Genomic DNA, 13,767 nt, shown 5'->3' on the forward strand with positions numbered 1-13,767 from the left:
CACCCAGAGCCCAGAGGAGTGCACTGTTGGGCCCCAGGAAGAGTTGATGGCAGCTTGCAGAAGATGATGGCAGTGGAAAGAGACTGGAGTAGATGCATTTGGTTGGTGCATAAGGAGAAATCAGTAGGACTTGGTAACTGATTGAGAGGAGGGAGTGAGACTGTCAGGAATAACTCTGGTTTCCAACCTGAGCGACAACATGGAAAGTGGTGCTTTCTCACAAGCAGGGAGTATCTTCCACATGTGCAAAATGCAGACGGTGTAACAGAGTCTCAGATTCAACGCGACTGAGTAACCCATACGATTTGAGGTATTTGTTTTCATTCTAATGCAAGTGGGTTCGGGTAAGAAATTTTATGGTCTTTGGTAAAATTAAATTGTTTCAAGTATCAAAAATAAATGAAAATTGTGTACGAATATAAATATATGCTTACATTTCAATAAGGTTTGCTCATCAAATCATTATCTGGGATTTGCTGAAATACTAAATTCCGCCAAGACTTTACATAAATAGAACCCTCCCTCAAACTTGAGTCATGATATCACAAACCCAAACACACATGCACACACATTTACCACAGAGAACATTCTCATTATTTTACATAAAATAGTCGAAAGGCATTAAAATACTACATGGGCTTATCCAATTTTGTTTAAAATGCTGGAAATCATAAAAAATAATTTCAATATATACTTTTATATGTAGTGTTTATGTGTCCTCCACAAAGTACTAACTAATACACATGACACATAAGGATATACCCAGATAAGACAGTAAAGGTCATTAATAATCGTAAATGCTTTATACAATCCATGAGGACAGTTCAATAATAATAATAGCTAGATAACATTTATACACAACATATTTGCAAAGTACATGTGTTAGTTTATAGAACTAATTTAATAATCAGAACACCTTTGTGAAGCTGGTACTATAGTTATCACCTTTTCAAAGAGTAAAAAACCTTGGTACAGATGACTAAGCTATTTGTCGAGAGTCACATAAGGGCACAAAGTGGCAGAACGGTACACAAAGTCTTTCGTCTTTAACTTGGATTCAACATCAACTCTGCCACTTATAAACTTTGTGATTTGCGACCGATCATTTACCCGTGTGTTAACTCAAATTCTTTATAAAATGAGGCTGGGAACAAGAAATATTTTCAAAGTCATTTCCAGCTGTACTATTCAGGGACCTGTAACTCAGCCTAAGTAAGAGAAATGTGTCAGTGTCGAGTGTCTTCTGTCTGAAGAGAAGGAAAGGCACGGCCTCGATGCAGCTGTGGAGTTAGGGAGGGGGCCGGGGGTGACACTTTGTCTATGACGGAGGGTATTCTTAAGCCAAACAGAATGCATTTCTAGAATGAGACTCTTTCTGCACTGACTGAGAGAGCATTGGGGGCACAAATTCCATGGCTATTTGGTGAACCCCCACCACGGGGAAGTGATTGTGCCGAGCACTAGTGGTTAGGTATCATTAAGAGTTCCTGTCCTAGAGGAATTTTCAGGTCTGCAGGGTAGATAGACACATAAGAGCTAAGCGTCATGCAGGGCACAGTAAATCGTGTGGGGGTAAGAGCTGCTAGCTGGGCATGTGGGAAGATGGCGGAAGGAACCATTAATTCGGACTTGCTAGGAAAATAAAGGCTTTATTGAAAAAGTCACATTTGAGCTGTGTGTTAAAGAATGAAAAAAAAAAGATATAGTTTGGATCAAGCTTTGAAACTTGAGAGAGATGTCAATAGGCACAGAATGGGAAGGGATAGTCCATGCTGAAGTCAAACAGAAGGAACCAAATAAAACCCTCTATACGATCTCAAAGTCGATTACATGGAGGGATGTAGCAGGAGATGAGACAGAAGTATGTGAGGCATTACAGGAACGTTCCTGATGGCATGTGTGGAGATTGGGCTCTTCCTGAGGTAGGGAAGACCTGTCCTGATTCGTGTTGCAGATTAAGTACCTGTGGGGCATCTGCGGAAACGGGGTTACCAGTCAGCATTCACTCTCATAGCCTAATTCCCAGCAGGCCATAGACGCGGAAAGGGTAATAATGCCAGATCCCTTTTGAAACAGCAGTGTTAGCATCTGGACAGTCACCTGCATGCAGGCAGGGGAAGGGCAGGAATGAGAAACAGGACTCTGAGGTTGCTGCTAAGCCTGTGTTATCTTAGATTAGTGGTGCCCTTCACAACGTAATAGCCTCCAATGGAGACAGGGTGTGGGTGTCTGAGTCCGTGTGTGTTTCTGTATTAGATGAAAGATAGCAGATTAGCTAATTTATCTTGGAGTATGTCCAGTCCGAAGGGCCTACCCAAAACCTGCACTCCCCCGTACAACAGATCCTTGGAATGCCAGCTGGATGTTCAGGTCGCCACAGGGCATTTAACCGTGGGAGACATGACTATACATCGTGGTAATGACTCAGAACATGGGAATTCATGAAACAGAGCACTGCATATTGATTTCTGGAGAATGTTAATATTTAAAGAATGAGAAGTGAACAAGGACCCAACAACAAAGTCTCTTAGTCACCAAGGAGGTGGGATGAGAACCAGTTTTCCATAAAATGGGAAAGACAAGAGTTTTACCGGATAAAGGAGTGAGAAATGCTTTCATGTTTGACAATTAAAGACAGACTTATCAGATTTATGATTTTGTATGATTCTCATGGTATGATGTGAGAGAAATAATAGAATAATTAATAATGAGGGAGTTATAAATTAATAAATTCTGGAAGTGTATCCATCAATCCAAGTGCCTGACTATACGAGAGTGGGACAGCAGCAAGCGGTCTTACCCAGGAGGAGAGTTTAGACCAGGGCAGGGGTTTATAGATGGACAAGAAAGAGTCAGTCTCTCGCTCTCTCTGTCAAATAAATAAATAAATAAATAGATAAATAAATAAATAAACCTTAAAAAAATAAAAATAAAAAAAGAGTCAGGAGAGAGGAAGACATTGCTGTAGTGAAAGAAAGGGAACAAAACAGAGTAAGAGTAGAGCACAGGTGAAGGTGGGTTAGGGGAGGTTAAAGCAACAAAGAGGGGTAAGAAGTGGGACAGAAGATAGGAACTGAAGAACAAGAAAAATGGAAGGAGGTGGGGTAAGAATCGAAGGACTCAGCTCCATATGAGGCTCTGTCTTCATGAATTAGGAATTTCGATTTTCCGAGGTATGGAATCTTGTTAAGGGTAAAGATGAGTTTTCTCAAAACTGGCCATATATTAGAGCTGCTTTGTTTTGTTAGGTGAAATCTCCCAAAGGGGCTCTATGGTGAGTGGCCAGATGGCTGAAATAAAACCATGTCAGGGTGGAGTTGAGGCCTCCCTATTTTCAAAGGCTGCTTGGGGAAATCTCTCTATTCAATTAGGATCAAGAACAGTGATTTATGAAAGTTGTAAGAGTTTAGGAATAGCATCTATGGAGTGTGGACTGGATAGGTAACCACTGATAGGAAAATCTACATCTTCAAAATATTAAAATTATATCTCAAAATCTGTATCTTCAATATCAGGCAATTGGTTTTTCGAGAAAACCAGCCATGTGTGAAATGAGACCTAGAACAACAGAGCATGACATCCATGAGTGTCACCCTGTAGGATTTCATCGATGGCCTACAAGACGGTCTTTCTTGCAAAAAATCATTCTCACTCACACCAGTAATTTCCCCCTAAACACAAGATATGCTAATAATCTGATTATACTTCATTTCCAGTTATAAAGGACGCAGATGCTGTTTTGGGGTAGTGCTCTTCCAGATGTGGCTCACAAACCACTCTGTTCCTATTTATAACACTCAGGCATAGGAGATATAAAGTCAGAGGACCAATTTATAACAGAATTGCTAATAAGGATCTGGTTCCTCGCATCTTTATGACCAACCTATCCACTGCTTAAGGCTCCTCCTAACAAGAAGGGGGTAGACTCAAATAGTCGAGTAGGTACTTACATCAGGCCAAGAAAGTCTCATGGCCACATTGAAGATGATAGATTAAAAATGATCTGATTAAAATATACTTAAAATCTAGGGATGCCTGGGTGGTTCATCCAGTTAAGTGTCTGCCTTTGGCCCAGGTCATGATCTCAGGGTCCTGGGATCAAGTCCCACATTGGGCTCCTTGCTCAGCAGGGAATTTGCTTCTCCCTCTGCCCCTTCCCCTGCTTGTGCTCTCTTTCTCTCTCTGACAAATAAATAAAATTAAAATAAAATAAAATATACTTAAGATCTGTTATCTAAGGTGCTCTCTGCTGAAGAGTGCTCACTGTCCCCTTGGCTTCTAATATTCTCACTGTTTTTTTTTTTTTTTTTTTTAAGATTTTATTTATTTGACAGAGAGAGAGACACAGCGAGAGAGGGAACACAAGCAGGGGGAATGGGAGAGGGAGAAGCAGGCTTCCCGCGGAGCAGGGAGCCTGATGTGGGGCTCGATCCCAGGACCCTGGGATCATGACCTGAGCCGAAGGCAGACGCTTAACGCCTGAGCCACCCAGGCGCCCCATTCTCACTATTTTTGACATAAGAATACTAACCAAATGTAAACCAGTTGATCTTGGGGTCAGCGGGTAAAGGCAGGCTGGTGAGGGGCCGGGGTGGGAGCAGCACAAAACCTATTCTGCGACTCTTACAAGGCAGGTGCAGGCCACAGTTCTAATCAGTTTGCTTTATTTACAAACCTTTCTCTCAACAGGAAATCTATTTCCTTTTATTTCTAGGCCCCTGGAGGATGTTTTAGAGTCATACCATTCTGTTACCACACAGTGGGAATAACATTTAAAATACTAATTATAAGGTTTCATTTCTTGGTGCTTAAATAATTTTAAAAATAGAGCCACATATACGCAAACAATATTCTATCTTCATAATCTGCGTGGTTCTGGGAGATATATAAAATATGAATCTTTAAAGGCAAGAAAAGATCTATTTTATAAAGAAGTACATAAGGGAAATGAACTTTTGCAGCCTGCAAACGCCAGAAATAAGCTTTTGATCCCCTCAGGCAAACATTTTTTGAGATACGGTTCCACCACATAATTGCTATGGTTTTCTTATTTACACTTTCCAGTTCCCTGCTGTTTTTTTTTTTAATATATATATATGTGTATATATATATATGTGTGTGTGTGTGTATATATGTGTGTGTGTGTATATATGTGTGTGTGTGTGTGTATATATATATATATATATATATATATATAAACTTACTCTTATTTTCAATTATGTTATTATAGAGATGAGAATCAGGTCTAATTAAATAAGAACATGACAACGATTGTCATTCCTTGATCTGTATAAACTGTAATTTTGCTGCGTTTGTAGTAAGTGCCTCGGTAAAGATAAATGTCACTCTCCAGGTCTGCCAATTGACTAGAAATAAAGACCAGTGCGTTTATACCTTCCCGTTCATTCATATCCACTTGTCTGTGAGTCTCCCTCTGTCACCCCTGAGAAAACATTTATTAAGCATCTACTATACTGAGCATCTACTATAGGCTAGGCACTGTGAGTATAGATGTTATGGATGCAGAAATAAACTAATCAGAGTTCTGTTCTCAAAATAAATGGTTGAAAGGGCGGATTTCATCAATATGAGATATTCACAAGCAAGACAGGAATGAAACGTATCTGGCTTTCCCCCCCGATACCAAATACAGCCGAGGGTATTCACGCATGCAAGCACATACAGGTGAATTTCCAGCCTTTCCAAAATTTTATATGACCTTATCTAATGATATAATGTAATTGTTATGTAATATGCAATTTAGTAATAATTGGAAGCTATTCAAATACTCCAAAAAGTATATAGAATCATGGCTTTCCTGACCTGAGCATTACTTAGAATTATTGAGTCTGACTCTCAGATTTAGAGGATAATCTACATCAGTGATCTTTACATGGTTGGGCAACTGAAACTCGTGGGGTTCGTTTTTCTAATATCAGTAAAGTATGTATTGCTTGTAGAGCTTCAGATCCAGGAAAGCGGATGTGAAATCTTGGTTGTCTGTATTTCTAAGACTCCCTGGAAAATTCTGCAGTACAGCTAGTTTGGAAAGTACTAGATTCAATTCTCCAGATTTCTAAAAACCCTCAAGGATGAATATTATGACTTATCTATGACTTATACTCAAAATACAAAAAAATCCCACATATTTTGAGATAACTTGTAATTAATTTAAATGCAGTAAGTACACAGTTAATAATAAAAATAAGAAATCAATGAGAAGGATTTTGCCCAATTTCTGTGTTTTCAAAGACACCGTTTACTATGTAATTCTAATTTTCTCTGTTGTAATGATTCCGTTTTTTTTTTTAAAGATTTTATTTATTTATTTGAGAGAGAGAATGAGAGAGAGAGAGAGCACATGAGAGGGGGGAGGGTCAGAGGGAGAAGCAGACTCCCTGCTGAGCAGGGAGCCCGATGTGGGACTCGATCCCGGGACTCCAAGATCATGACCTGAGCTGAAGGCAGTCGCTCAACCAACTGAGCCACCCAGGCGCCCAAGTAATGATTCCGTTTTATGTCCAGGTAACCACTAACAGTTTTATCCACCAGTTTATTAAGGCAGTCTTCTGTCTTTATCGCCAAGGGAAATTTAACCCATATTTGCAGAAGTTCAAAATAATTTGAAGTTTTCAACTATATGTCTAATACCTGAAACTTAAGTGTTTTAAGTATATTATTATATTAACTATTTAAATATATTCATAGCATTAAATTTTTAAAAATCAATTATAAACTGGTCAAATAGCTATGCTTACATTTAATAACTAGTTAATTCCACTTTAGAGTGAATATAAATGGGGCACCTGGGCGGCTCAGTCAGTTAAGTGTCTCCCTTCGGCTCAGGTCGTGATCCCAGGGTCCTGGGAATGAGTCCCACGTCGGGCTGCCTGCTCAGGGGGGAGTCTGCTCCTCCCTCTGCCCCTCACTCTGTACTCTCCCCGCCCCCAAATAAATAAATAAAATCTTAAAAAATAAAGTGCATACAGATACATTTTTATTTAAAAAGTAAACATAAATCTAAAGCTTTTTAAGCTAAACTTATGTCATATCATGAGTCTGAAGTTCATTTTCATTTATTCAGCAGTTTCTTAACCTATGCATTGCATAATGCCCATGGAAGTAACTGCTTTGTGTAAATCCTCATACCATACAGGGAGTTACCTGAATGACACTGTCGCCGGGGCTCATGTCTGTATACAGATAGACATTGTAGGATATTTCAGGGAAGGTTGGAGTGTTATCATTTGCATCCATCACCCGAATATTGACAATAACTGGCTTGCTCTCTTGCACACCATCGAATGCCGTTATCTTTGGGGATAGAAAAATACATGTAACAGAAAAGTCATGCAAACATAAGCAGTACAGAATTCACTCTCATGATTTAAGATGTTTCTTATATATAATTTCAGTTTTAAATGGGTGCCAAAATGTTTTGTTGATAAAAGGAAATAAACCTGCAATAGTACATATAAGCAAAGTATTTTAATGTGCTAAGAAGCAATTACAGAGGATTCTGTTTTATTTTTAATATATTTCAATTCCAAGCACATTTTAAATAAGCAGACATGTAAAATGTCTTAGAGGCTTGGAGTGAGCCAGTAACATTGCTGATTCTTAGGAGTTAACTACTACTTATTTTTTTAAAAAAAAATAGGAAGTTATTCTTCACTTTTCCATATTTTGTATACAATGCCATAGATGCTTTTATAGCCAACATACTTAGATCACACAAGAAAGTAGGTGCCCTAGAGATGTGATGTCTTTTTCTGGTAATTCACAAAATGACAATTTTTAAAGGACTTATTGCCATTAGTTAATAGTGATATCTTAATTACACCATTAACATTTTAGGAAGGCCTGGCAAACAAAATCAGCATTATAACACTGCCATCTTTGTTCTGAATGATGTCCAAAATCCACTTTGTATCTAAATTCTAACTGTCAGGTTTCCTGGAATCTCTGGCTCTGCTGCATTAGGTTCTCCAGAAGGAAATCCTATATAAGTCCCACAATCTCTACTTTTCTATCAGCTCATTTTCCACTTATATCCGAATAAAATCTAGCTCAGAAATTTAGATAATACAGCTTTCTTTTCATCTGTATTCACTTCTCAACTGCACTAGTCATATATATACATTTTATGATAACTATTTGCAATTACAGTTTAATAACCTCCCCTCACCTTTTTTCTTTTTTCTTGATTAAACTATACTAGGATCTCTCCATCAGATAATTCTTTGTTTCGGCGGGGGGGGCTCTCCTGTGTGTTATAAGCTGCTTAGCAGCATCTTTGTTGTCTCCCTCCCTGATGTGAATAGCATCCCTCACAGTAGTGATGGCCAATGTGTCTGCAGATGTTGCCAAATGTATCCAGGGGATGGGCTTGGGGGGTGCAGGGATCATCCCAGTGGAGAACCCCTGGCCTAACCTTATGGCAAAATTTAAAATATAATAACAACAACAACAAAAAACCAACCCATAAAATAAGTTAAAATAAACTATGGGTTAGGAAATAATTCTTTACTTGTGGATTCTGCTGATAACATCTCAAATTTAAGTCAATTATGAGTGTATGGTGAAAAATGAGACCCCTATTTTCCTGTTTCCATCTTGAAAATTATTTTTCCTCTGTTGGAAAGGATGTTAACACAGCTGCACAAACTTAGAAAAAGGAGAAATACATGTGAAGAATTTTATTATTGATATTCTCAGTTCTCAATTCCTTGAAAATATTGTATTTTTTCCTCCTAAATCATTGACTTCTTCGGTTTTAAACAGATATCTCTTTCTGTTGTGCACACACACACACACACACAAATGTATATACAAAATCTTTTTACCGAAAAAGTGTAAGTCTGCTGTTCTTCCCTGTCCACTGGCTGAAGTAAGGTGAGGTAGCGAGTAATGCCAGTTTGTGTAACAGTGAAGACTGAGGTGTAATCATTCAGGAAAAGGTGAAGCTCTGGGTCTTTCATCTTTGAAAAAAAGAATGCCATTATTTAAAATGGTGAATACATAATGCAGCTATTAGTTCATTAACTGGAGATTCATTTTGCAAATCTATCACAAAACTATGCATGACTGTAGTAAGACTTTCCAAAGACAACATAGGTTTCACTAGACATTCACTCATTACTGAGCTGGATTATGCAAAGACAATGACCCCTTTTGTGGAAAACACTATAGCAGAATGAGTACAAGTACAATTAATGTGAGTAAAAGGAAAAGAATGGCATAGATAACAATCCAATTGAATATATTCTTTTTGGTTACTCAATATCAATATTCTCCAGAACTTCGTTGGGCTTGAGAAATAAGAAATAAATGCAAGAAAAGAAAATTAGAGGCCAAAATTTTAGCTGTAGGATTGTACAACTACTTCATTTGTAGTAATAAACTGTACATATGCCTATTATTATTTTCTCACGTTTAATGCAAAATAGAAATAAAATTGGTTATGTATAATTCATTACCTATAAATATCATGCTTGCTTTTTCTTATTTTAATGCTGCAAAGGCTCTCCAAAGGGAAACATAATGTTTATTTTAATTTAAAAATTTCAGATGATTACATTGAAGATATATGAATTGGCTGCATTGTGTCTGATAAGAGTCCAGAAAGATGACATATACATAAAGAAGGGATTGCAGAAGTTCAAAACAGAGATAATTACGCATTGACAACCCTTCACAGTTTTACTGCCCTCCTGAAAGATAAGATTAATCTCTGCATGTTGGAGAAAGAACAAGGATGTAAGTGGGGAAGCGTGGACTGATGTCTGGTAGTGGAGTAAGAAGGCAGGTGGGGCAGGGAAAAGATGAGTGAGAGACAGGACCACGGACAAGGATTTACGCAAACAACAGCAACAGACATGACACAGGGAGGTGAGGTGTTTCTGTAGGTTTTGACAACTATAAAAATATTATGCACTAAGGGGAGTGGGGGATACAGGCTTCCAGTTATGGAATGAGTAAGTCACGGGAATGAAAGGCACAGCACAGGGAATAGAGTCCCTGGTCCTGTAAGAGCATCATGTGGTGACAGATGGGAGCCATGCAGGTGCTGAGCTTGGCATACAGAGAAGTCGCATTGCTATGGCGTCCACCTGAAACTCATGTCACAGCACGTGTCAACTAGACTCAAATGAAAAATACACATTATGCATAGCATAGTGTGATGTGTAACTTAATATCATCGATTACTTCCTAAAGTCTGAAATCAGGGGCTGAGGGCAGAGTATAGAGAATTGTTAAAGACATGTTCATTTGATTAAAAAATTAGAACTCAACTTTTTTTTTTAAGATTTTTTTTTTAAGATTTTATTTATTTATTTGACAGAGAGAGAGAGACAGCGAGAGAGGGAACACAAGCAGGGGGAGTGGGAGAGGGAGAAGCAGACTTCCCACAGAGCAGGGAGCCTGATGCGGGGCTTGATCCCAGGACCCTGGGATCATGACCTGAGCAGAAGGCAGATGCTTAACCTACTGAGCCACCCAGGCACCACTAGAACTCACCTTTTAAAAATTTCTATGTGAAAGTGAGAAAGTTGAAATGTTTCCTACTATATTAAAAGGTACACCTTATTTGATCCACAGATACTGTAATCTCTATACCTTTTTAAAGATTCAATATGTGTATATTTCAAATAACTCTGAAATGAATGGTTTCATTTGAACCTAACACAAGTTCTCTATTTGTAGTATCTCATTAGGAGATAGCATTTAGCTATACTATTGTAGCGTCTACGTCCATGATTGTGATATAAGTCCAGTATGCTACATTTATTGATCCTGGAACAAGAAAAAAATAATACTATAGATAATCATTTCCAATGGTCTCTTTATTATGAAATAAAGTTGTTAAGAGCTGTGAAAAGTCAGAGGCTTTCCATTGATACTTTCTTTCTTTTTTAATTTTTTATTTTAATTCCAGTATAGTTAACATGCAGTATTGTATTTCAGGTGTACAATATCGTGATTCAGCAACTCTTTTTTTTTAATTTTTAAATTATTTTTATTTTTATTTTTTTATTTATTTTATTAACATATAATGTATTATTTATTTCATGGGTACAGGTCACAGATACTCTCAAACAGGAACCTCAGGCTCCATGTCAGTGTTGTTACCCCCATTGCTCAGCATGGCTAGCAGGGAGGGTGTTTGGATAATCAAGTATGTTAGTTAATAAAAAGTTAAATTATTTATTTTAAAAAGTAGACTATAAACTGCATGTAAACTCAACATATCTTGAACCATATTTTGAGGTTGCTTCTTATTGCGTACTTTAAGGTCAACTGCAATAAAATCCAATGGTTACTTTTAAATGAGCAGAAAAGTTAGAATGCAGTTTCAATTAACAACAACAAAAACTAAGTAAGTATGAGTGCCTGTCATTTTTTAGTGTTTATCCTTCATTTTACCAACCAAGGTAAAATCACTAGGCTGTTAAATTTATATATTTTTTCCTATTCTCTGAGTTTACCCACAACGGTGCCAAAGAACAGCTTCCTTCACTCAGACCTGCAACAGCCAGTAATCTAAGCTGAGCAAGCTGAACAAGCTCTGGTATGGGACTTGACATAGCAAATATTTACTTCCTTCCCTTTATTCAAGTCCTTCAGTCATTCTTTACTTGCTTATAACTGATATTCTCTCTCAATTTCTTTTCTTCCTTTCAACCACAGCCTCTGTTAGTAAGTTTGTTAGATATATTCATTTGTATTCTCACCACATGTTGTAGGTGTGTTTTGTTTTGTTTTGTTTTGTTTTGTTTTTAAAGATTTTATTTATTTATTTGAGAGAGAGAATGAGAGAGAGAGAAAGCATGAGAGGAGGAGGGTCAGAGGGAGAAGCAGACTCCCTGCTGAGCAGAGAACCCGATGCGGGACTCGATCCTGGGACTCCAGGATCATGACCTGAGCCGAAGGCAGTTGTTTAACCAACTGAGCCACCCAGGCGCCCCTGTTTTGTTTTTTTTAATGCCAGGTATCGTGATGGTACAAGAATACAGTGGATGTTGGGTTGTGAGCCAGCTTGTGCATATGTGAGACTGCACAATATGCTTGTGTTACAAACAACACTGTCCCTTTTCCCAGTTTATGGAAGCCGCAAGATTTTCACTGTCCAATGCTTCCCATTTGAAGATGATATACACACCAGGACTTCATAAACAGATTCTCATATTTTATAACCAGAAACATTAAAGACCTTTTGATAACTTAATTGTCTTCACTTCAAGTCCTGTTGTAATAACTAAAGCCTAAAATAACATTTCCCAGACATGCAGATTATTTTTTTGTAAAAAGATAACATAACACAGAAAGCTATGATTGTCCATGGCATCTTACAGTTCATTCTAATCTGTCCTGCTCAGTTAATCTCTGATTAAATTTTAACTTGTGAATTTTATGAACATTTCACGTAGTAACTTTTTAAAATCTACATATTGGATACATAGATACCATTGGTGATTATCTGGATATTTCTTTGAGGACAAGAATTTAAGAATACAGATTTGGAAACATTCAGCCAGTTATTACTCAAAGCTTAATACTTGGATTTATTTTTAAGGATAATACTAGTTTCAGGTGTGGTATATTATGAGTATAGACAGATGATGCTCTGGCTTATTATTCTGACAGGGACAATAGATTTTATGTAGTCCTTGTGTTTATAAATTTGTTTAAAATACATATTAGTTTTTAACTAATTAATATGTACACAGAAGGCTGACTAATAAATGTTCTTTTCCCCTCTGACAAATGGTAATATTATTTTATCTAAAGTATATATTCACTATATACCATAAATATATCATTTTATTGATTTGTGTATTATTTTCTGAGAGGGTAAAATAAACTCTGATATTCACTCACAGCACAGAAAAAAAAGAAGGCAAAAGTAAACACATATGCAAATGCAAAGATAAAGAAACACGTGAATGTAAAATTAGAAATTGCATCATATAGAAGAAAGACATTCAAATATAACAAGTAATTGGATTTAAAGCCAATTTTGGGTTTCCAACAGGAATCAAAATATTGTCTCATACACACACACAAGCTTATATGCATCCTCATATATATATATACACATATAACACAGAAATGTGTGTGTTTATGTGCATATGTATACATATGCATACTTATGTGCATACATAAATTATAAAGTGTAACAAGAAATGACAAAAAATTTAATCTCATCCGCCAGTTTGAATTGGTCAGCAGTGGTTGTCTTCAGACAACCTTGTTCAAAAAGGTTCAATTCCACACTCAGAATCTTTTAGGAGGAATACAGTGATGGATTATGAACATTTGTCATGACTGCAAAAAATTTAACAATTGAATAATCTTTGTTAAAGTTTATATGCAGTTTGGATTCCACACAATTCATTCTACTCTAACCAATAATATGAGGAACATAGATTTAAATTACATCTACAAGCATATATATATTTAAAGTAGTTGTAGATGTCTTTATAAGTGATAATGAAGTAACTGTCTACTTGTTTTAGTAGAAAAGAAAAAAGAGGTAGGAAATGAACCACAGCAATTCACAAAAGAGCAAACACAAACACCCAGTACCTACAGGAATTCCACCAGGTGGGACCTATTTACAAATTTAACATTAAGAAAAAAACAATGTAAGCATAAATGACTACAAACATACATACAGCATACAAGTTTACACTAGTAAGAAACAAACAAACAACAGCAACAACCTTTTCCAGTACATTTAAACTAATAACTTTTTCAAGGTGC

The 13,767-nt window shown here is 37.0% G+C and overlaps 1 protein-coding gene across 7 annotated transcripts in view; it reads right to left on the reverse strand.

Moving 5' to 3' along the window:
* Nucleotides 1-13,767, reverse strand: part of PCDH15 (protocadherin related 15) — a 1,707,782-nt gene that overhangs the window by 338,447 nt on the left and 1,355,568 nt on the right. For all 7 annotated transcript variants that reach the window (XM_078077809.1, XM_078077807.1, XM_078077810.1 and 4 more), the window contains 2 exons: nt 8,847-8,981; nt 7,165-7,314 (listed from right to left, as the gene is read on the reverse strand). In XM_078077809.1, the coding sequence (XP_077933935.1) occupies nt 7,165-7,314; nt 8,847-8,981 (285 nt within the window). The remainder of the gene's footprint in view (nt 1-7,164; nt 7,315-8,846; nt 8,982-13,767) is intronic.

Source organism: Halichoerus grypus, chromosome 7 (genome assembly GCF_964656455.1).
Source record: "Halichoerus grypus chromosome 7, mHalGry1.hap1.1, whole genome shotgun sequence".
Taxonomy (NCBI): domain Eukaryota; kingdom Metazoa; phylum Chordata; class Mammalia; order Carnivora; family Phocidae; genus Halichoerus; species Halichoerus grypus.